At 35.1% G+C, this 22,922-nt stretch overlaps 1 protein-coding gene across 1 annotated transcript in view; it reads left to right on the top strand.

The window, feature by feature from the left end:
* The window catches only part of THEMIS (thymocyte selection associated), a 206,700-nt gene that overhangs the window by 82,235 nt on the left and 101,543 nt on the right, over window positions 1–22,922 (top strand). The window contains exon 4 of the mRNA XM_081294651.1: window positions 11,378–12,426. Within this exon, the coding sequence (XP_081150777.1) occupies window positions 11,378–12,426 (1,049 nt within the window). The remainder of the gene's footprint in view (window positions 1–11,377; window positions 12,427–22,922) is intronic.

Here is a 22,922-nt window from a genome sequence, read left to right as displayed (position 1 = left end):
CTTTTCCTCTCTTTTATCCTGTTGTGATCTTGTGGTAAATTTGAAGGGTAAAAGTTTTGGCAAGGTGTATATTTCACCCATAAACTTTACAACTTACTTAGTTTAGTTCTAGCCCAGAGTTTTGCCTGAACCTACTAATAATCTTTTAAAGGCTTGGTTGCTTTTGCTGACAAATGTTAAATATAATTTCTAAACTTAATATTTTTTAGTACTGTAACTAAAAGCTCTGTCCCTGCCTCCAATGCCAATCAATGACACTTAATAATGAGGACACAGTTTTGAGAAAAAGAAAAAAAGGTTTATTACTTTGCTAGCCAAGAAAAAACACAGGGGACTCCTGTCCCAAAGGCTGAGACTCTCCCAATCAGGAGGGACTTGGGCGGGGTGGGCACCCAGTTACCTGGCAGGATTCTTTTGTTAATTTGGGAGAAATGCACTTCCCAGATCCTTAGCAGGCAGTGGGTGTGTTCAAGGGCAATTAACTAGGAGAAGAAAAGGTAACATTGTCTCCCCAATTTTGTTAGGGAAGGGGAGAAGAGAGGAGAGAGGAAAAACATTTTTTTAAAATAAACCTTAGAGCAATGAGGACTACATCCAGAAGGTGAAGGGACCACTGTTACAGTAAAACATAATTTTCAGTAATTTATAAAAATAAAGGAAATTTTTTATTTTAATTGTTTTTAGCTTTTAGTGATTGAGATGTAGTAAATGTTCAGTGAGTATTCAGTAAACCAAGTACATGGATGAGTAACTAAAATTCTGTTTGTGCATATATATTTATGTTGAACAGTACAAAGCTCCTATTTAAGAAACAAGATATTTTCTCACTCATCATGTCCAGATTTGATTTATTATTATACATACTTATGATTTCAATAGCTAAGCATAATGTTAACTTCATGGATCCCAAATTAATATCAATTTTTTTATAACAGTTTGAATTTTTACTAGTGATACTTTTCCTAATGCATCCATTAACATACTGTGATGACATGAAATTCAGAACCATAAGGTACATAAGTAAGCTCCCATTTTGTTTCTTTCTTTTAGACTGCACACTTACTGCTAACAGAAATATGTGTGTAATTATTTTTTCAGTACCAAATATTAATATTGTATTTGTCAGGGTTCTTCAGAAAAATTTACATACAAATCTACATAATATTATATATAAAGAACATTATTTATTATATACAATGTTTCTTATTTTAAAGAATTGGATCATGTAGTTATGGGAGTTGGTAAGTTCTAAATTTATCTGACAGGCAAGCAGGCTAAAGATTTGGTCATGAATTAATGCTATATCCTTGAAGCAGAATTTCCTTTTTTTCAGGTGACCTCAGTTTTGACTGTTAACCTTCAACTGATGGATGAGGTTCACCTGCATTGTAGAGGGTAACATTCTTTCTTTAAAGGTTACTGATTTTAGATATTAACTACATCTATAAATTGCCTTCACACCAGCACCTAGACTAGTGTTTAATTAAGTAACTAGGTATTATAGCTTAGTCAAGTTTAGAAATAAAACTAACCATCACAAATATCAATGGAAAATATATTGAAGTACATAACCTAGTGTAAAAAAATGCTTAAGTTCAACTTAGCATTTAAAACCCAATGAAAATGTGAAAGGCAGTGTAGTGTTATAGTGACCTATATCAAAAGCAAGTACAGGGGTTGGGGATTTAGCTCAGTGGCAGAGCACTTCCCTAGCACACCCAAGGTGCCAAGTTTGGTCCTCTTCCCTGGAAAAAGAAAAAAAAAAGCAAGTATATTCATTTTATATGACTCCTGATTTCTCTATGAGTGTCATGATAATATTTTTTTAGAAAGTAGTCCTAAAAAAACTTTCTCTCTTCACAAATATGATCAGCAGAAGAGCCAGAGGAGACCATATAAAATTGAAATTCATAGTATAGCTTCTCTTAAGTTGAAATGAAAGTGAATAAATGGAAAAAAAAATAATTCACAGAATATCACTAAGAAAATGTATATAAAATAGATTAACTATAAAATAAATTTTAGTTTAAAAGTTTGGAACAATGCAGAACTCAGAAATTATTAAGGAGTCTAATAACTTCCATGTGATAAAAATATGCAATACAAAAATTAAAAAAAAAACTGATGGAATACATAAGAGATCAGGATGAAGTTTAAGGTACCAGGGATTCAATCTAGGGACACTTAACCACTGAGCCACATCCCAGCACTTTTTATTTTTTATTTTGAGACAAGTTCTTTCTATGTTGCTTAGGGCATTGTTAGGTTGCTGAGGCTGGCTTTGAACTTGCAATCCTCCTGCCTCAGCCACTGGAATTACAGGTATGGGCCCCTGCACTGAGCCAAATGTATAATACTTTTGAGAAAAATAAGTAGCTAGTCTTGGAAAAGTAACTGATAAATCTGACTGAAACTTGATTTTCAGCTCTGCAGCTGTAGTGTGGCTAGTGCTGTAGCAGACCACCTGCCATTGCCTTCTGGGTTCTTGTCTCATGAATTTGTAGAATGAAATTCACAGGAGTGGAAGAGGAAGTGTAAAAGAATAGGATTTATTCAAGTGAGGAGGTAAAAGACAGGCTCCTACAGGGTAAGGGGGACCCAATGGTGCTTACCAAGTAAGTGTAGTATCTAGGGGCTTATATAGTTACCGGGAAGGGACATTGATCAATATCTATGCTAATCAAGTATTAGAAAAGTACTAATGTTATTGTTCAAAATCTGTGGTAAATAGATATTAGAAAAGTACCAATGCTGTTGGTCAAAATTATGCTAAACATGTAATGGAAAAGTGTGAAGGTTGTAAGTTAGCCCTTGGGTCTCTGGCTTTCACTCAGATCTGAATAGCTTCCCTTTTCCCACTTCTCTTTTTCCTCCTTCCCAGGACAAAGGAGTTGACTGGAATGTTTGGAAGGTTTCTACAGGTTAACTTCATGGACTGGCTTTACATTAAAAAAAAAAAAAAAGGCTTAATTGGTACCCACTACCTATTCTATCTTACTCACAACTTTAAAAAAAAAAAAAAGTACAACTACTAGATTCTCATAAATACCATTAAATAATAATGTAAGAGATACCAAAGTTGGGAGAAGAGAGGGTTAAAATTTATAAAAGTTGTTTAGAAAAAAAGTACGTAGAAATAATCATCATGCCTTCAAGATTTGAATGAAAATGTCTTTGCAGATTTCCAGTTTTATCCCAATTTAGGCTCAATTGTAAAGAATAGACCCTCTTGTGCTGAGTTAAGACTGAGATATCCTATGAGTGAATATTACTTATCCAAGGAAACCAACTGCTTAACAGGAAGTTTAAAATAACTCCTCTATTCTCTTTTCAAAGATAATTTTTAGTGGGATTTTCAAAACTCAAACTTAGCTAAGAGTTGCAATGAAGAAGAGCCCCACATTATGGTTAACACTTGTCCACAGTGTGAAGGGACTTCCCCTGAAGAATGAGCAGAAAGATACAGTTTAGTGAAATGACTCAGCAGAATAAGGGGGAAAGCAGTGGAAATAATTGTTCTCAGGTGCTCTCTTTAGAGAACCAGAAAACAAACCCTGTCCAGACAGTTCATGTCCTCCCACCCTGAGGAGATTCTGGAAGTCTAAATTAAGGTTCTATAATTGTACTTTGCTTTTCTTTCAGTTTAATTTAAAACTGGAAAATGTGTAATAAATTCCTTCCTGAATGTCTCACCATCTGAGTTGCAACTTCTTATCTCTATCACTGAAGTCAAAGAGAATTTTTTGGAAAATTTTCTAATATAGCTTATACTTCCTATATATCCTTTTTTGTGAAGATATTATATTTTTCCAGTTGTAAAATGGTACATGATTGATTGCTTTAAAAATTCATAACACCACACACACACACACACACACACACACACACACACACACAAACTAGAACTATACATACCAAAATGTAAGTAGTGGTAATCTAAAATTTTAATCAATTTATTAAATATCATTATTTACCTATTTTACATTTTAAATATTTTTATAGAAGAGTGTAAATTACTATTTCTTAACAAAAACAGAACAAAAAGTGTTGGTTTCTTTATCCTTCTCAAGGTGAGTTCTCTAGATGTAATAATATTTTCCACAAAAATTAAATGTATTCTAGTTTAAAACCAAAGTCTATTAATTATACCATTTAAAACAAAAAGCCAAACAAACAAACAAACAAAAAAAAAACTCTTGTGTTTTAATTATTGCCCTAGAGTTTGTAATGCACATTTATTAATCTAAATCCATTTTCAAACAACACAAATAATTTCATGGATAGTGAATATACTTTAGGATAAAATATTCCCAATTCTTTCTTTAATAACACTGTTGTTTTTCTCTTCACTTACTATTGAGCTGTAATCATCCAGTATAGTAGTGTTATTATTATTTTTAACAAGAAATTACCTGTTAGATCAATTAAAAATGAAACAATAAAATATCTTATTTTTTCTTCATTTATTCCTCTCTAACCCTATTCTTTTCTTTATGTACATCTGAGTGTCTGAACTAACCTTTTTTTTCTTTTCCTTGAACAGATTGTCTATTGTTAACATTCTCTGTATTTTTGCTTGAGAAATTCTTTATGTCTCCTTTGTATTTTGAAAGATAATTTAGCTAAAATTCCAAATATTGTTTCTTTTTTCTTTCAACACTTGAAGTTTATCACTCTGTTCTTCTAGCTACATGATTTCTGGAGATAATTCCAATGTGTATCTTATACTTGTTCGTCTTTAAGTAAGGTGTTTTACCTTCTCTGGCTTCAAGTTTTCTTTTTGTTTTTGATTTTATGTGGTTTCAAATATAACTTTTTTGGGGGGATGAATACCAGGGGTTGAACCCAGGGGCACTTAACCACTGAATCACATTCCCAGTCCTTTTTTATTTTGAGACAGGGTCTCACTAAGTTGCTTAAGCTTTGCTAAATTGCTGAGGCTGGCTTTAAAATTGTGATCCTCCTGCCTCCACTTCAGAGTTGCTGGGATTACAGGTGTGTGCCACTGTACGAGGCTGGAATACAATTTTTCTATGTATAGAATTTTTGGGGGTAATTAATTGTGCTTAATGTTTTCTGTGCTCCATTAATTTAAAAAAAATTCTTAGTCTTATTCAAAAATGTCAACTCTTCCTTTTCCTCTTCCTTCTCTTTCTCATACATCCACAATGCATTTATTACATCTTTTGTAATTGTTACACAATTCTTGAATATTTTTAAAGTTTTTTTTCTTTCTTTTATGTTCTTTCCTTCCTTCCTTCTTCTTTTTTTTTTTTCAAAGAAAAGGTTTATTTTGTGCCGTAGACTGGCTGGGCAAAATAACCAGGGGGTGAGTGACGAGCAACTTTTGAAGAGCAACTTTTGAAGATTGATGCAGTGGGAGCCATTTATTGTAGGACTGCAGGGGTATATATACACAACTGAATACACAGCTTGTTTCAATTTAGCATCAACCAGTTACAGCAACCAGTCATTAAGGAATCCTCATCATCTTAACAATTATACACAGCTTAACATCATTAGATACAGCAGTCAGTCATTAAGGAATCTCTATCATCTTAATGGCTTGCTGGTGTTTCTTCATCTTAATTAATAATTATACACAGTTTAACTTATTTAACATCATCTTAACTTGTTTGTGGTCCTCTACAATTTTGGTTAGTGGATTCAGAGGTTCAATCCATGATTGTCCGACTCTGAATTTCTAGGCTGGAGGTTAGGCAAACATCACTGTGGAAGGGTATGAAAGAAGCTCTGGATATGGTAACCAGGAAGCAAAGAGAGAGCTTGTTCCTTTTTCTTTTTCTTTTCAATTTAGAAAGTTTCCATTGTTATATCTTTAAGGTCATTGATTCTTTCCTTGGCAGTGTCTAGTCTATTGAATAATCCATCAGAATCATTTTTATTTCTATTCTTGTGTTTTTAATTTCTATCACTTCTTTGGAGCACTGTTTTTTCTTTAGAGGCAGAAAGATATTTTGCTATGTGGCCCAGGCTGGCCTCGAACTTTCTATCCTTCTGCCCCAGGAGCCGCCTGAGTAGCTGGGATTACAGATGTGTGCCATCACACTTGGCTATTATCATTTCTTTTTTTTTTTCTTTTATAGAGTTTTCATCTCTCTACTTACACTACTCATTTTTTGCTTCTTTAGTGTCCCATTTTTTTCATAATATTCTTTAGCATATTAATCATATATTAAATCTGTTATGTATCTGAAATTGGTTTTGATATCTTCTCTGTTTCTTCAGACTGTGACTTTTGCCTTTTAATATACCTTGTAATTTAATTAATTAATCAATTAATTTTTGTGGAAAGTCAGACAAGCAGGATGATTCAGGTATTCAGGAGGAAGAAACTAATTTAAACAACCTTTCAGAGTGAATTTTTATGATTATCTGTCCAGGAGTTAGGCTCTTTTTACAATTCACTATAGCTATAGGTATGAGAGACTAAAATTTCTTAGTGTCTTTTTTTGAATCTCCCTTATTGTATTTCCCTAAATACTCCTTCTTAAGTAGGGTCTTGAATGTCATTCTTTCAATTGGAAATACACTGTTATTACACAGAAACCCTGTTGATGTGGCCATCAATTTTGGGAGGAGCATCCTATAATCTTATAGTTAGGTTCCAGTGTGTGTGAGCCTGCACATCTAGAATGTGACCTTTATAAGTTATTCTTAGTATTTTTTCTCTCCATTACCAGAGGCAAAGTGGCTAGCAGGGGCTGGAGTTAGGTTTCCCTTCCCCTTGTAGAAGTATAGAGGAGGCTGAAGTCAGGTATTTCTTTCTCCATACAGAGGTTGGAGGTAGCTGAGGTTGGCTGATTCCTTTCTCCCATGTTGGTTAGGTTCTGGTAAAATTCAATAAGATGGTTAGGCTGTGGTAAAGTAGCATTTTTTGAGGACAGTTTTTTTTTTCTTTTTTTCTTTTTTTCTTTTAAAGGAGATCAGAGTGCTTTGGGTGTTTTAGAATGGTTGTATTTCCCCTCAAAAGCACAGGGGAGGGGATTTTTCTTCAGTCTTCACCCTGAGAACTTGGTGGGTCTCCTGGAAGTAAGACTCAGGGAAGTGTGGGAGGTCCTCCTAAGCATGGCTCGCACTGGTTTCGATCTCTCAAGCAAATATACACTTGATTTCTAGCAGTTAGTCGATTATCCTTTATGTGTTACTAGTTGCTGGGCTCCAGCAGTGGTTTCTGCTCCCAGTTGGCTGAGACTCTCTGTGTTCATCTACTGTCTAGTTTTGGGGGTAGGGGTTGTCCTGTGACTTCAGTTTTCTGAAGGAACTGAGAAGATTGTGGATTTTGACTGCATGTGCTCTTCCCTTGTAGTGAATCTTCTTTTTAGGGACATACAACATGACTTTTTCTAATGTTTTCTTTCTTTTTTTTTTTCTTTTTTTAACTGAAGAATAAAAACTTGGGTGAAAAAGACTTTACTGTGCCCCTATTTCAGTCCTTAATATCTCTATTATTTTGTAGAAATTCAACAGTATAAGTATTGAATAGGTTACTAAGTAAGATAAAATGTAATATTAAAGATATGTTTTAAATGAAATATGCAATATCGGCTATGATGTATAGCAGGAGTTTTTAACAGTGGAAACCTTTTTCTCCTCAATGGAGTTCATATTGTTTACCAGATCATTTCTTTCAACTCTCACTTGAGTGTGTTGTGCTGACAATTTTTTAAAATTCATTAAATTCATATGTTTAATATCTACTACTGACAGGCACCATTCTAGACAATGATATACTGATAGACAAAACAAAGACTTCTGCCCCTGGGGAACACATGTTCCGATTTAGTAAACAAATAATAGGCAATGTCATAATAAATAAGCAAGTTATAGGGAATAATTGAAGGTGCATAGTAACATGGTAAATAACAGTCCTACAAAGGGCAGGATGTTTATGTTTTTAAATAGACTATTAAGAATAGGTCTTAAGGGGCTGGGATTGTGGCTCAGAGGTAGAGTGCTTGCCTAGCATGCATGAGGCCCTGAGTTCAATCCTCAGCACCACATTAAAAAATAAATAAATAAAATAAAGGTTTTGTGTCAACCTACAACTAAAGAAGAAAAAAAAAGAGTAGGTCTCCAAATGAATCCCACTATTATGTGTAACTACAATGCACTAAAAAAAGTAGGTCTAATTGACAAGATGATATTTAGGCAGATTTGAAGAGAAAATGGAGCTGGCCATGAACATATCTGGCTGAAGGATGTAGCAGGCAGAGGCAACAGGCCACATAAAAATCTGATTAATAGCAAGGAAGTAAGAAAGAGAGCAGTGAGGTAGAGTGAGGCAACATAGTAGCAAATGCAATCCAAGTGGCCAGGAAAGGACATGGGCTTTTATTATAAGTGAAGTAACTGACATGTGGGTCTAACAATGGACATTATGGCAGACAAAATATTCTTTTTATTATTTTGAGATGGAGTCTTGCTATGTGATTAAGGCTGGCTTTGAACTTGGGATCCTCTGGCTTCAGTCTCCCAGAGTAGAAACAATTGATTAGCATTTAAAAAGAATATCTAGTCACTCTTTTAAGATCTCACTGTAATGGAACTGTTGAATAAATCTTTGCAATAAAACAAGTCAGAAATAATGTGATATTGTTTTTGTCAGCTTTTTCACTTGGTGACTAAAGGACCTGGCCAGAACAATTATAGAAGAGAAAATGTTTACTTGAGGGCTCACAGTTTCAGAGGTCTTAGTCCATAGATGGCTCCATTTCCTCAGGGCTCAAGGTAAAGCAGAACATCATGGCAGAAGATTGTGGCAGAGGGAAGAAGCTCACTTGATGATCAGTAAGCAGAGAGAGTGAGAGACTTCATTCTCCAGATACAAAATATATGCCCCATACCATGCCCCCAATGGACTGCTTCCTCCGGCCACACCCCACCCTCCAATCTCTACTCAGTTAATCCCATCAGGGATTAATTCACTGATTAAGTTAAGGCTAGAACCCAATCATTTCTCCTCCAAAGCTTCTTTCATTGTCTTGCACATGAGCTTTTGGGGAACACCTCACATCTAAACCATAACAGGTATAGACCAGGGTAGAGCAGATGTAAGGGGCTACAGATGTTAGAAAAAGAGGAAATTTAAAGATATCCCTAAGATTTATGAACTGAAGGAGAAAAGAATTCCCAATAACTAATATAGAGAAAGTACCAGATAGTCAATTTGTGTGTGCGTGTGTGTGTGTGTGTGTTGGCGGAGGAGATCAGATTTCAGTCAGGGTGCACTAATTTTGAGACATCTACTACATGTCCAAGTGAAGATCTTAAATAGAAGATCTTGGGATTCAAGAGAATGATTTGATTAGAGCTATACTTTGCGGAGTCATAAGCATATAGATGATATTTAAAAAGATGAGATTCTATAAAATTACTGTAGGTGTAAGTGTAGGAAGAGAAAGGAAAAGAATAAAGACATACTAAATGGCATGTGTGTGAGTGTGGGTGGTATGGAAAGAGAAGAAACCAGCAAAAAAAAGAGAAAAAACTGAGAAAAATCACAAGTACGATAACAGGGAAATATGTCAAAAAGAAGGAGTCAAATCTACTTTGTCAAATGCTATCAATAGTTGATGCGACATAAAATATGATACCATTACTTCTTCTGTGTAGGAACAGAAGTTTTGCAGATAGGTCAGTTATTGGATACAGAAACCAAGTTGAGATACTTTGTCCTGGGGCCATTTTCTGGCATTAGTAAAATCATGCAATGGTAATAAGGGAACTCAAGGCACACAGCTCTCACTGAACATAGCTACTTTGGGATCTAGCTTGCATTAGGGCCTAGATGATCTGACAAACTAATTGAGAAATCCTGGAAAGTCCTGGATGGCATTTATTCTGCCATTTTCTAGATGTTCCCTGCACTTGAGGAATCTTGAGCCTATGATGCCCATCAGCTTTAAAAGTCTTACAACTAGTTCATTTTGATCCAAATAACAAAATTTTAGTTACTAAAATTGCTGTAGGGTTCAGGGGAACCTGTGATAACAATCCCAAAAGTCAAAGGATACAAAATTTTATACAGTGAACTGATTAAGGGAAGAAATGCTTCCCAGCCTTTCCCTTCCTTTCTAAAAAGAAAAGAATATTTACCATTTTTATAGAACTTCAGTCTATAGACAACCATACATTTTTATTTTTTCTTCTCAACAAAATAAAACAATACCTTTTTACATTGTCTTCACAAACTATTAATCAGACCATATAACACAAATGACAGAGTGTTTTCAGATACTTATAAACAGTTAATATTATAAAAGGTAATAACATGTAATGTTTTATAAGAGAAAATAGTTTCTTTTCAGTTTTCCAAGTTGTTCATTTTCTACAACATTTAAGGGAGAAAGAATATTGAAAGACAGTATTGGTTGATTAAAATGCTATGAGACTTGTGTTAGAAAATTGTCAAGAAAACAACCTATTACAAAATCTTGCTAATACTAACACATAATTTTATTTTTAATTCAAGTCTGTTACAGTGATTCTATGTGGGTAGTACATGAAGAACAGATAAATAATTTTTGATGCTATTTTAAGTATCTCTGTAGTCTCAAAAAAGACATCTTGGAAAGAACACAGAAACTCATTTTTCCTAGTGACACATTGATAAGTAAGCACCTACCAGTAAACCTAGGGCTCCTAAGTGGTCCCCTGACTGTGACCCATCTGTACCACCCTTTTTCTATCCAGGTATAATATAGCACTGGTGGAAAAAGAAATTAACTCTGGAATTGGAAAAAGATTGCATCTTGATATCCATTTCCATATATTAATCTTAAGTACCTTATAATTCATGATTTTTCAATGTTATCTTAGTCCCAAGGATAGAATTTTATTTAAAGAATATATGTCTTGGGCCTTATATGTTAAGGAGTTTACTGGAAGTACTAAAACTTTCTTCTTTAGTATTTTTACATATAAAGTTTGAACCTCAAGAACATGCCTTAAATGAAATACATTATATTCACCCATATACATTATATGCATATTCACACACATCTATATCCTTGGGTTATGTGTCATAAAACTTTAAGTATAAACACAGCAATGATTAACACTAGAATCAGGAAAATGGTTACCCACAGGTAGCATTGAGGAAGACGTGATTCTGATGAGGTTATAGTGTGCCAAGAAATTGATTAATGTTTGTTTCTTAAACTGAACCTAGGTTTTCAGGTGTTAGTTTTATATTCGATTTCTTTCATGTTAAAAGTTTAAAAAAAATAAGTCCACACATAAGTTATATTATAATCCTTTTAATTCTTATTTCTTCTAAATGAATTTGATCTATGACGTTAGGAGAGTGACTTCTGATAAACATTTTTATGTACAAATTATTTTTTCTTTTCAGTTCGAAAAGATATAGTCCGCCTTCTCCCCAGTTTAGATGTTGAAGTCAAAGATATTACTGACTCTTATGATACAAACTGGTTTCTTCAGCTGTTATCTACAGAAGATCTGTTTGAAATGACCAGCAAAGAGTTTCCTATAGTGGCTGAAGTCATAGAAGCACCTCAAGGAAATCAGCTGTCCAGAAGTGTTTTAAAGCCTGGAAAAACCATCGTGATCCACAAAAAGTACCAGGCTTCAAGGATCTTAGCTTCGGAAATCAGAAGCAATTTTCCTAAGAGACACTTTTTGATCCCCACTAGCTACAAAGGCAAATTCAAGCGGCGACCTCGGGAGTTCCCAACTGCCTACGACCTAGAGATAGCTAAGAGTGAAAAGGAGCCTCTGCATGTGGTGGCCACCAAAGCCTTTCATCCTCCTCATGAGGAGCTGTCCTCTGTATCCGTCGGGGACCAGTTTCTAGTGCATCATTCAGAGACAACTGAAGTCCTCTATGAGGGAATAAAAAAAGTGGTGAACGTTCTGGCCTGTGAAAAGATCCTCAAAAACTCCTATGAGGCAGCCCTACTCCCTCTGTACATGGAAGGAGGTTTCGTAGAGGTGATTCATGACAAGAAACAGTACCAGATTTCTGAGCTCTGTAAACAGTTCCGCTTGCCCTTCAATGTGAAGGTGTCTGTGAGAGATCTTTCCATCGAAGAGGACATTTTGGCAGCTACCCCGGGACTGCAGCTAGAGGAAGGTATCACAGACTCATATCTACTCATCAGTGACTTTGCCAACCCCAAGGAATGTTGGGAAATTCCTGTTGGTCGCTTGAATATAACTGTTCAGTTAGTTAGGAATTTGTCTAGGGACACAGGACCACTTTTAGTCAGGGCTCTGGTGGAAGAGATTACTGAAGAACAATATTACATGATGAGGAGATATGAAAGTTCTCTCTTGCACCCACCACCCCGCCCTCCCAAACATCCTTCAGTGGAGGAGATGAAGTTTACCCTGCTCAATTTAGCAGAAGAAAGGACAGTGGATCTGCCCAAATCTCCCAAGGTAAGACAGTGATTTTGAAGATTTTTTTCTGGACTGTTTTTCTTGAGGCAAGCAATTTGTTTCAAGTCTGTTTTGAGTTTGCTTTTTGTTTGCTTTTCTTTCTTTCATGCAGTATTTGAAATGAGACTTTCTGATGCACTGTGGATGGATGAACATTAACAGAGGGTAAACTTTTTCAGTATTTTGTATTTACATGCTTAACCGGTAGATGTGGCATGATTCTGTATTGATTAGAACTAGCAGGGATAACATTTGGATATGATGGCCCAAATTGCGATTTCAATGGGTTTTGACAATTAAGAATGCCTAATAAGTTGCCTCAGAAGCATTTTTTTTTTTTGAAAGTGCTGTTCATTTTTCCTAGGTAGAATTTTTTGAATACTTCATCCAGGAAATGAGCATACAATAAACTCACTTCTTCTGGGTGGTTACTGGTAACATGCATCTATAACACATGTCTTCATTTTGCTTTATGTGCAGAAAGATATAAAAATATCTTGGCAGAACTGTGTGTGAGAATGTGAGCATCTGCCCACATTTTGCCTATCTTAGAATTGTCATCTTTAACAGTTCTATTGAAATGCAAAATCAATAAAGTTACAACAGTACAAGATCATTACAGAATTAACAAGTCTATAACCACTCTGAAGAGTTTGGGTGGTGGTTTAGCTTCATTTCCACTTGAAGTCTTTGCCTGTTGAAAACTGCCTGCTGGCTGCCTGGAATGCACTTGCCCTTACACCAGGATGTACAGGTTGTTTATAGGGCTGTGGTTCTATGGTGTATGGAAGGAGTGCATTTCACTCTGGCAGATGTTGTGCTAGCAGCTTAGGGAAAGGAAGACATTAGTAAAACAAAGAGAGTTGCCATGTTTATTCTCTATACTCAGGAAGGATAGTAGCCTTGAGCTTCCAGGCTAATAGATGGATATGAGAATACTTTTAATTCTACTTCTCAAAGATTGCATTTTGATTGTATGCTGTGGAAATTCAGTAAGGATCATCAACCTTATTTTCAGAAAATAAAATAAAATAAATAAAACCAACAGAAATTTCCTTTTTCTACAAAATACTTTTCAGTCATTAAGAAATAAATAAAACAAAAACACAGATAATTTTCATTAGTAGGTTGTTACTAATGTGGAGGGTATGTCTTAGGCTTCTTCTACTAACATATTTATTACTGAATGGAAAGATATTTTAAAAAATGGAATGCTTTCCTCATTTTTGTTGAGGGGCAGAATAATGACCCACCCACTCAATGATGTATATACTTAAGTGCCCAGTCCCTGTGAATATGTTGCTTTGTATGACAAAAGGGACATTGCACATGTGCTTAAAACTTGGGACCTTAGGATGAGGAAATTATCCTCAATTATCCAGTCAGGTCCAACTTAATGACTATAATCCTTAGCAGAACTTTTCCCAGTTGAAGTCAGAATTAGAGGAATATGTGACTCCAGAAGGATGTTCACAGATACTGCTTTGCTGTCTCTGAAGAGGAAGGAAGGTAGCTGTGAACCAGGTTATGCAGATACCCGTCAACAGCTAGAAAAGACAGGCAAATGGATTCATTTCCTCCAGAGAGGAATGAATACAGTTGATGACACCTTAGTTTGAGCCAATGGGACCTATGTCAGACTTCTGACCTACAGAACTGTAAGAAGACAATACATTTATGTTACTTAAGCCACCAGGTTTATGGTAATTTAATACAATAATAATAACATGTATTATAAGGTACGGAGGAAGAAATAAGTAAGATTCTTGGCAAAATATATATGTCTGTTTATAAGGATTTGTTTTAGTGGAAAGGAATTTTTTAAATTGTTGTTCTTGTATGAATTTATTAGCCCACGTGTCCATGGAGAACCAAGGGGTATAGCTCAGCTTCAGAAACAATTGGAACCAGGGTCTTTAAAATGACTAGAATGGTCCTTATTTTACTTTACACTTTGATTTTACTTCTCCAGTCTAATTTTGTTCACATGCGACACAACTTCTGGGAGTTTTTGCATCTGATATTTCATGGTTTTATCACTAGAAAAGAATGTCATCTTATTATGTAGCTGGAATTTTAAAGGGAGAAGGATGTTGGATGGATCAAATACCTGTCTCCTGATTTAATAAATTTATTGGGTACCCTGATCAGAAGTAAGATTGATAGGTGTTTTAGTATTAGTATTTGTGTTACTTTAACAGAAAACTACATACTAAGTAATTTTTAAAGAACAAAAAGTTTGCCTTATAGTTCTGAAGTTTGAGAAGTCCAAGATCAAGTTGCCAGTGGGTTTGTTCTTTGGTTCCAAGATGGCTCTTTCTTGCTGCATCCTCCAGAAAGGAGAAATGTCTTATCTTCATAGAAGAGCAGATGAGAGAGAACTCACTCCCATAGGCCCTTTTTATAGGGACATTAATGTCCCTATAAAAAGGGCCTAAGATGCTTAGGTCTTGAGGCAGAGCTCTCAAGACCTAAGCATCTCCCATTAAGCCCCACCTCCAAAGACTATTGTGTTGGTGACTAAGTCCCTGACACATTGTGGAGGGAGCAAAAACATTCAAATCATAGAAGGAGGGAAGGAAGTGAGGTCTGATTGCTTCAAATAATAGAAATGCTGAAACTATAGTATGTGAAGATTAGGAAATACAAAATAATAGGTGTCTCCTATAATCAGAAAAAAAGAGATTGAAAATCCTATATGCCATCTAGAAAGCATTCTTAGAGAAATAATTGGTTAAATTTAAAAATAAAAAACTGTCCTTTGACAAGTGAAAATGATTTAAGTATTTTATTTTGGTAGCAGGGAGTGAACCCAGGGGTGCTTAACCACTGACTAACATCCCTAGTCCCCCACCCCACCACCTTTTTTTTTTTTTTTTGACACAGGGTCTTACTAAATTGCTGAGTCTGGCTTTGAATTTGCAGTCTTCCTGCCTCGGCTTCTTGCCCAGCTAAGTATTTTATTAGGAGATAAATTGACAAAACAACAATGTTATGTCTAGGCTACTAAAATAAAGTGAATACAGTCTTTGACTAACATGTATGTTGAATTCCAGATCAACTGATTAATTTCTAACTACTTGTTTCTTGGTCAGCCCCCCACGTGGATTCTTGGTGTCCAGTTCTGAGTCCCACTATTGAAAATACTAACTGGAGTTTTTAAAGAGTTGTTAAGATATTAAAAGCTCCTGGAGCCATTTTCATTTGACAAACAGGTTGAAAAAAATGAGTTACAGTCTAAAGTCAAAGGAGTTAATACAAGATGGTATAGACTCCACACTTAAAGAACTGGTCTGTGACAAAGAAAGCAGATTTTTATTTTATTACAATACCTTTAACATTGGTTGAAGTAAAAAGGAGGACATTTTTAGTGTAAATTGTCGGAACAGATATTGTCCCAAAAAATTTTATAGCAGGAGATAGAGGTCTGTAGGTCAGGGATATCAGGGGATCCTTGCTCTGATTGAGAATTATCAGAGAGTTGAGAAGAATATACTACTCCTATTTATGGTTAGCTCCATAAGTTCTAATGTAGTAAATAAAGCACTATATTTTATCTGAAATCACTTTAAAATGTCAGAGGATGCTATAATTTACCTGTGTTCAGACATACTGATTGTCTCATTTTAGATGATTCTTCTCACCATGCAGATAGGAATCTGCTTAGTGGATCATTTTTAGGAATACAAACAGAAGATGTTAGTTCTTGCATAATCTACTCAAATAAGTCTTATGAACTATTTCTTATTATCACAAAGTCACCCTTTCATATATTTCTTTTATGTTTTCTTCTGATAACTGCATTAAAGCTTTTATAACATGTATGGATTTGAAGTGATTGGATATAATTTTATTTATGCTTTATAGGCAGGAAGCAGCTATTAGGAACAAGCTTCTAAGGTTTTGCGTTGCATATGGAATGTTGCTTTAAATTCAAACAACAATTTGTAAAGGTTATTAAGAGTTTAAATATTCAGATTTATATAGTTCATTAAAATGCTTTTTCACATGCATAGAAAATTATAGAAGATGCTTTATTATATATTTGCCTTTCTAATAGATCATTAACTTTAGGTCATTTCTTTGCATTGCTAAGTAACAGGACAGATGCATGGGCAGTCTAAGAGTAAGAATCTAAAATGCACTTAGCCAAATTTACTTATAGCAGATATATGTTATCAGTTATGTTTGGAAATTAAGACTACCAGAGGACAGGTTATAAGAATTCTATGAGGGGCTGGGGATATGGCTCAAGCAGGTAGCGTGCTCGCCTGGCATGTGCCGGGCGCTGGGTTCAATTCTCAGCACCACATAAAAATAAAATAAAGATGTTGTGTCCACCAAAAACTAAAAACTAAATATTAAAAAATTCTCTCTTTTCTCTCTCTCTTAAAATAAAAAGAATTCTATGCAATAGAAAGGATTGTTTTTCAAACTAAGATTAAGAAGAATCTACAATCAACTATTCTCTTAACTTGAGCAATTCCTAAATAAGAGAAAGAGAAGGATGGGGGAGAGAGGGAGAAAGAGAGAGAGGCAGGGAGGGAGAGAGGGAAGAACAGATCCTCACTGGAGCTTTTGCTTGTCGTGGAGAGAGGGAGAGACTTTTATTATTTAGGTGTGGGTAGAGGCAGGTGAGGGTAGGATCCTAAATACCAGAAGAAATGACAGCCTCCCTCGAGGACTATGCAGTTTTACATGGAAGGATTTTATTATTTTTTAAATGTAACCACTGTTTGGGAAAATAGGCATGGAATCTAAATAAAGTTATCAGATTATTCCAAGTGACCCCACAAAATTTTCTTTAGGTATAGGAAATAATATAGAAATTGTATCTTTAAACACAGTGAATGTGAATTTTTAATCAGATGGATACAGTATCACAGAGTAGCTAAATGAAGGAAGCTGTGCCTAAAATCGTGCTCACAGAGTGGCTAAATAAACAAAGCTGTGCCTGAAATCACACTCCTAGCTGAATAACATAGGAATGTTGTGGGTAGACTCTCCTTCCTGAAGGTTAGTTTCTGTGTCAGAAGTTGTTTCAGGTAGTTTGGAAGAACACATCCTCACTGGGGCTTTTGCTTGTCGTGGATATATATGGCCATGACTTCCGAGTACCCCACAGGAGAAATGTAACTACTGTATTCTGATGAAAGGACCTATAACCAGATAGAAAAACAAACCTTTGGTTGAAAGATGAGATATTCCATGTCTTCAGAGACTGCAGCTGGGACCAGAAATCTTGCATTCCACTAACTCTGTTTGGCCATTTAATACCCAAGTGTTCACTTTGTTGCTAGAATTTCTGGATTTCTGTTGGACAAGAACACCCACAGGAGACATTAAAGCAAAGAGCAAGAGAGGCAGTGATGGCAAGGCACCGTGCAATAAGCAGAAAAGAAACTTGTACCAGAATTAGAGTGAGAGCAGAGAAAGGCAGAAGGAGGGCTATGGTTCCTGGGAGGAGCAGAGAGAGCACTTTAACAGCTGCTGCTGGTACCCAAACATGGCATCTGATCTGCTGTGACACTTAAGAGTGGCTGAAATGTGTTGAGAAAGTCCACACTCCTGGGCTGAATCTAGATCTGTAGAGAATAGAAAAGAGTGTTATCTCCATTCATTTGTTATTGATAGGATTCGGTCACAACTGATGCAATTTATTTTTGTTTTTATTAACCGAGTATGGTATAAAGACATGGAGTGTGAACTTGTCACTTCCTCTGAGCTTCTGCAGGCTTTTGCTCTAACATACATGCTGCAAATCTGTTTTCCCTCAAAACAAAGAAGATTATACCGATTTTTCAAAGTCCATAAGCAACGAAAATGAACTGTGGACAAGCTTAAAAATTGGATATTTGAATCTGGGAAAGAGAAAAATAAAGGTGACTTTGGAGCTTACTTTTAAAAAGCAACAGATTTAAACTGCAAGATACAATTTCAGCATTTTTAAGCAGATATGTGTCTTAGGGCATGAGATATACAGATTAATAAATCATGGTTTTTGAGTTGCCTGAGGTTGGTCTAGGAAATAGCATGGACTGTAAACAGCCAGTTATAGGGGGCAGGCTGGGAGGACAGGGCAGAGCACAAATACAAAGGCATTGCTGGGCTGAGAACTGGCCGAGCTTGAGTTATAACTGAAACCTTTCAGGTAGAAATCTGTGCCCAATGGAATGTACAGAATATTTATAAGTTCCTCTTGTGCTTTTAGGAGTGACAGAGTAGTCCCAATTTTTAAAGTTTTGCTCTAGATATGACATGGTTTATGTTCACACTCCTCGATAAATAACTAAAAAGACTATTTTAAGGGAGCTTTAAATGAAAAAAAAATAGAAATATTATCTGATTTTAAAAGAATTTAAAAAACAAAACAATGAACAAGTCACAGAACTAACAAACAAACACTAAGTTTTTCTGAAGAATTTATGTCTAAAGAACATTGTTTTATTCTGGGATGATTGAATATTGGCCTTCTTTGAGCTTCCAAACAACTGAGAATGTTCTTACCCAGGAGTGGTGATGAAAAATTTTAGTTAATACTGTTTCCCTACCCTTTATCTGTGGTGTCAAGAATTAAAATACCACCAAGTGGTGATTTCCATATTTTAAATTTTAATGATTATTTCTTGTTAGCACAGAAAAATGTGAATTAAAAATGTTTTCCCAGTAAATTAGCAAAATGTGTGTAATTTGCAGTAAATTACTTTACATTAGATTTCTGACTTTTAAGACAATTAGAATAATTTGCATTTTCTTAAATGTCCATGACATAGAAATCCTTTGTTTGAAATGACCAGCAGCAAAAACAAAGTTTAGAATGTTTCATGCATGTATTGTAACAAGGACTTAGACTCTTTGCTTTCGCCAGCAAGTGTCCAGTCGGGGACTAAACGAGGAATTTGTCTGCCTCCAATTTTGCATCTATTTCCTTTGCTCTGAGTGAAAGCTAGCATCCCCTCCCCCGAGGCAATAGTAACTTTCTTTTCTCTGACACTCCCCAATTATCCCAAGATAATGATGGGCCAGACCATAACTGATCAATGACCTGCTTTGCCATCTGTGCAAAGCCACCAGCTATGCAAACGTCAACCCTTCCCTCACTCCCCTTTCCAAAAAACCTCAAAGTCATTTTCTTATGTTTGTTTGTTTGTTTGAATTATTTATTTATTTATTTATTTATTTTACATTTTCAACCCCTCAAGGTCAAGACTAAGGAGGGAGGTCTCTTTGTCTTCCTGATGTAGTTATACTGGTTAAAGTTCCTTTCATGCGTTTTTCACCATTACCTTTTCTGTTTGATTTTTGGAGCAAATGACTGGACTTCATTTGTTGGAGCCCACGTCAGGCTTCTGGCCTAGGACTCCAGGAACAGTGTGTATGAATTGAGAGCATTGAATTGCCAATAATCAATCAAGTAGGGATTTTAGTGCTGGTAACAATGAATTGAGTGTGGGTTTACTAGGTATTTAGGTTATGTTCTTTGAGCTCACTGCATTCAGTTTAATTTTTTCAGTTTTAAAAAACAAAATAGATTAGAGAAAAGTAGAGGAGATGAATTCCAGCTGGCTTTGCAGTTTTTGAAACTGATTTATCTGACTTTATTGTATTTATCAGTTTTGAATTTATTTTAGAATAAAAACTTACTTTTAAATAAATTGATAAGATACAAACTATATATGGGAGCATATAAATTTTGCTGTAACTTTCTAGGTTCTTGCAAGCCAACTATAACTTTCAATCTTCTGGTGATAATTTTCATTGATGTCAGAGCTATATAAATGAAAATATTTATGCATTTTTATGGGTAAGTGTTAGGATAGAAAAATGAACATTAGTTGTCTATGAAAGAATGCATAAGGATATGTTTCCAAAAATCAGTACTTTGGCCCAAATTTTGAAAAGGAGAAAACTTGAAGGAAATTGTCTTAAAAGTAAAAGACAGTAAAAAATAAAAATGAACTTTGAATTTAAGAGACCAAGGGCCCATATGTGCTCTAAAAATTCATAGAGAAATGATTCATGCATGTATTATTTAAGGAAAATCTCTCAGCCAGTCTTTTATAGTCCTGAACAGTTTTTCATATATTTTCATCCAGACCCTAACTTCAATACCATTATGATGTCTCTGAAAGCTTCTATCCTTTATTTAACCATCAAGTTACATGCTAATGTAGCAGGTTACTGTTAGCTACTTTGTAGGATATGCTGTCAAGAAAGATATTTACCATGAGTCAATTACAAAACTAATTTTAGTTATAATGAGAAGAGAAAAAAAAAGGAATCTATAAAATCAGAAAGGTAGTAACTACAAAATTAACCAAATGGTGATCATTTAACATGTTAGAATCAATGAGAAGTATAATATTAATTCATTTCTATATGTACATATACAACTTGAAAAGGGTTAATTATAAAATTATAGTCATTCAGTATATAAAAGCAATAAACAAGTATTCTCGGAGTGTAATTGAAAAGAATGCTATTCTAACTTGTGACATTATTTTATATACACTTGTCCTTAATACAAGTTGGTTTTCAAATGCTTTAAAATCTTAATTAATGTTTAAAAAGTCCACAATTGCTATAGGGTAAAACACAGTCACATGGGTAGGATATATTCTCTCAGTTGTTATCCAAAGATGGGCACTGCCCTAGCCCTTCTGTTAGACATTCCCACGGCCATTGACTTTGGTTCTAACTTCGCTTTTAAGCTTTAATCATTTCTTCATTTCCTATTCATTCTCTATGTTACTTCAACCAAATTCTCTTTTGCAGACTTGGCAAGCATTCCATGTTCAATACTAAAATCTGTGATCCAGACTGATCACAAGTTTCTGCTATAGAAACCCCAGCTGCCCCCTTTTGAGTGAGCTTTTCTTGTTTCCTCTGTTGTTTGTTGGCACTATACCAGGTGGCTGCATGTATTATCCTCTAGTTTAATCCTCCACACAACTCTGTGAAATGGATGATGTTATTATCCCTTTTTTCAGATAAAGAAATTGAGGCTGAGTGGTATATATGCCTCCTGGTTACCACTGAGATTCAGAGGCCATTTTTTTTCTTTTTTTTTTTCTTTTTTTAACTCAGGGGTGCTTTACCACTGAGCTACATTCTCAGCTCTTTTTAATTCTTATTTTGAGACAGGGTCTTACTAAATTGCTTAGGATCTTGCTAAGTTGCTGAGGCTGGCACCATGCTTTTGATCCTCCTGCCTCAGCCTCCTCACTGGGATTACAGGTGTGTGCCACCACACACTGCTGAGCTGCCAAATTTTATGGTTACTTTTTGGTCTTTATATTATTTGGACACTAGGTAGCAAATGACACAGTGGAGCACAACCTCATTTTTGAAATACCCCATTTCCTAGAGTATCATGAGGTCCTGGTTTCCTTACAATACAGTGATTAAATTTTCCTTTTTTTTTTTTTTTTTGCAGTGTTTATCATAAGTGCTTTTTAGAGCTCAGTCTTCAATCTCTTCTATATCTAACCTCACTTTTTAAGTTCCTATGCACAATCATACATTTTTTACATTATGCATGTAGCATAGTTCTCTGTTGGAGTATTTATATAAATTCATCAAGAAAAGCAACCACAAATCATGCCAAAATTTTTTTTTTAAATCTGCTTAAATGTGCTTAGATGTCATCTTTTAAGAAAATTTCAGTCTTTGGGAGGTGCCAGTGTATAACACTGTGTTTGGTCTGTAGCCATGACAGAGTTTTCAACTCTACCTGTGGAAAACTTCAAAGGTCAGGGGTAGTCATCAGATGAGGAAATAAGACTTTCTGGTGACATGTTCTTCTTGTAAATGTAGGTCCATCAAACTCAGGAGTTTTCCTTCCTGGTTCAATGATAAGAAGTAGGTTGATGGGCTGGGGCTAGGGCTCAGCAGTAGAGCACTTGCCTGGCACATGCGAGGTGCTGAGTTCGACCCTCAGCACCACATAAAAATAAATTAATAAAATAAAGGTATTGACAACTACCACTAAAATAATAATAATAAACATTGAAAAAAAAGAAGTAGGTTAAGAACACTTAAGCTCTCTAAGAGACATAAAAGTTTAGCTGATGGACTTTAGTATCTGCAAAAGTTGTATTATAACAATACAGGCTTTGCTAAAAATAAGATTCAGGAACTAAAACTAAGATTTACACCAGAAGCAGTGATTTGGTGATTTCATATCAACTAGATGATAATGCAAAATCCAGAGAAAATATGAAGACTTCTCTTCATCATGGAAGTTATAGATCTTATTAGGGGAAAGTCCAATAAGAATTAACATGTGAAGGAGTTCAGAAGAGTGGACTTATTCTGAAGAAGCAAAGAAAAATTCAGAAAGGTTAAAATCTATCTAGAGGAAAAAAAAATATCTAATTGTAATAAAATGGAGGAGAAAATCCCCAAATCTGTTGATTTCCAATTATATGAATATTACTCTAATTATACATTGTATGCACATGCTTTTGTAATTATTTTAAAATGCTAAAATAATG

This window comes from Spermophilus citellus (assembly GCF_964194105.1).
Source record: "Spermophilus citellus genome assembly, chromosome: 5".
In the NCBI taxonomy this organism is placed as follows: Eukaryota; Metazoa; Chordata; class Mammalia; order Rodentia; family Sciuridae; genus Spermophilus; species Spermophilus citellus.
The sequence above is the reverse complement of the archived record's forward strand: the minus strand, read 5'-3'. Positions and strand labels throughout refer to the sequence as shown.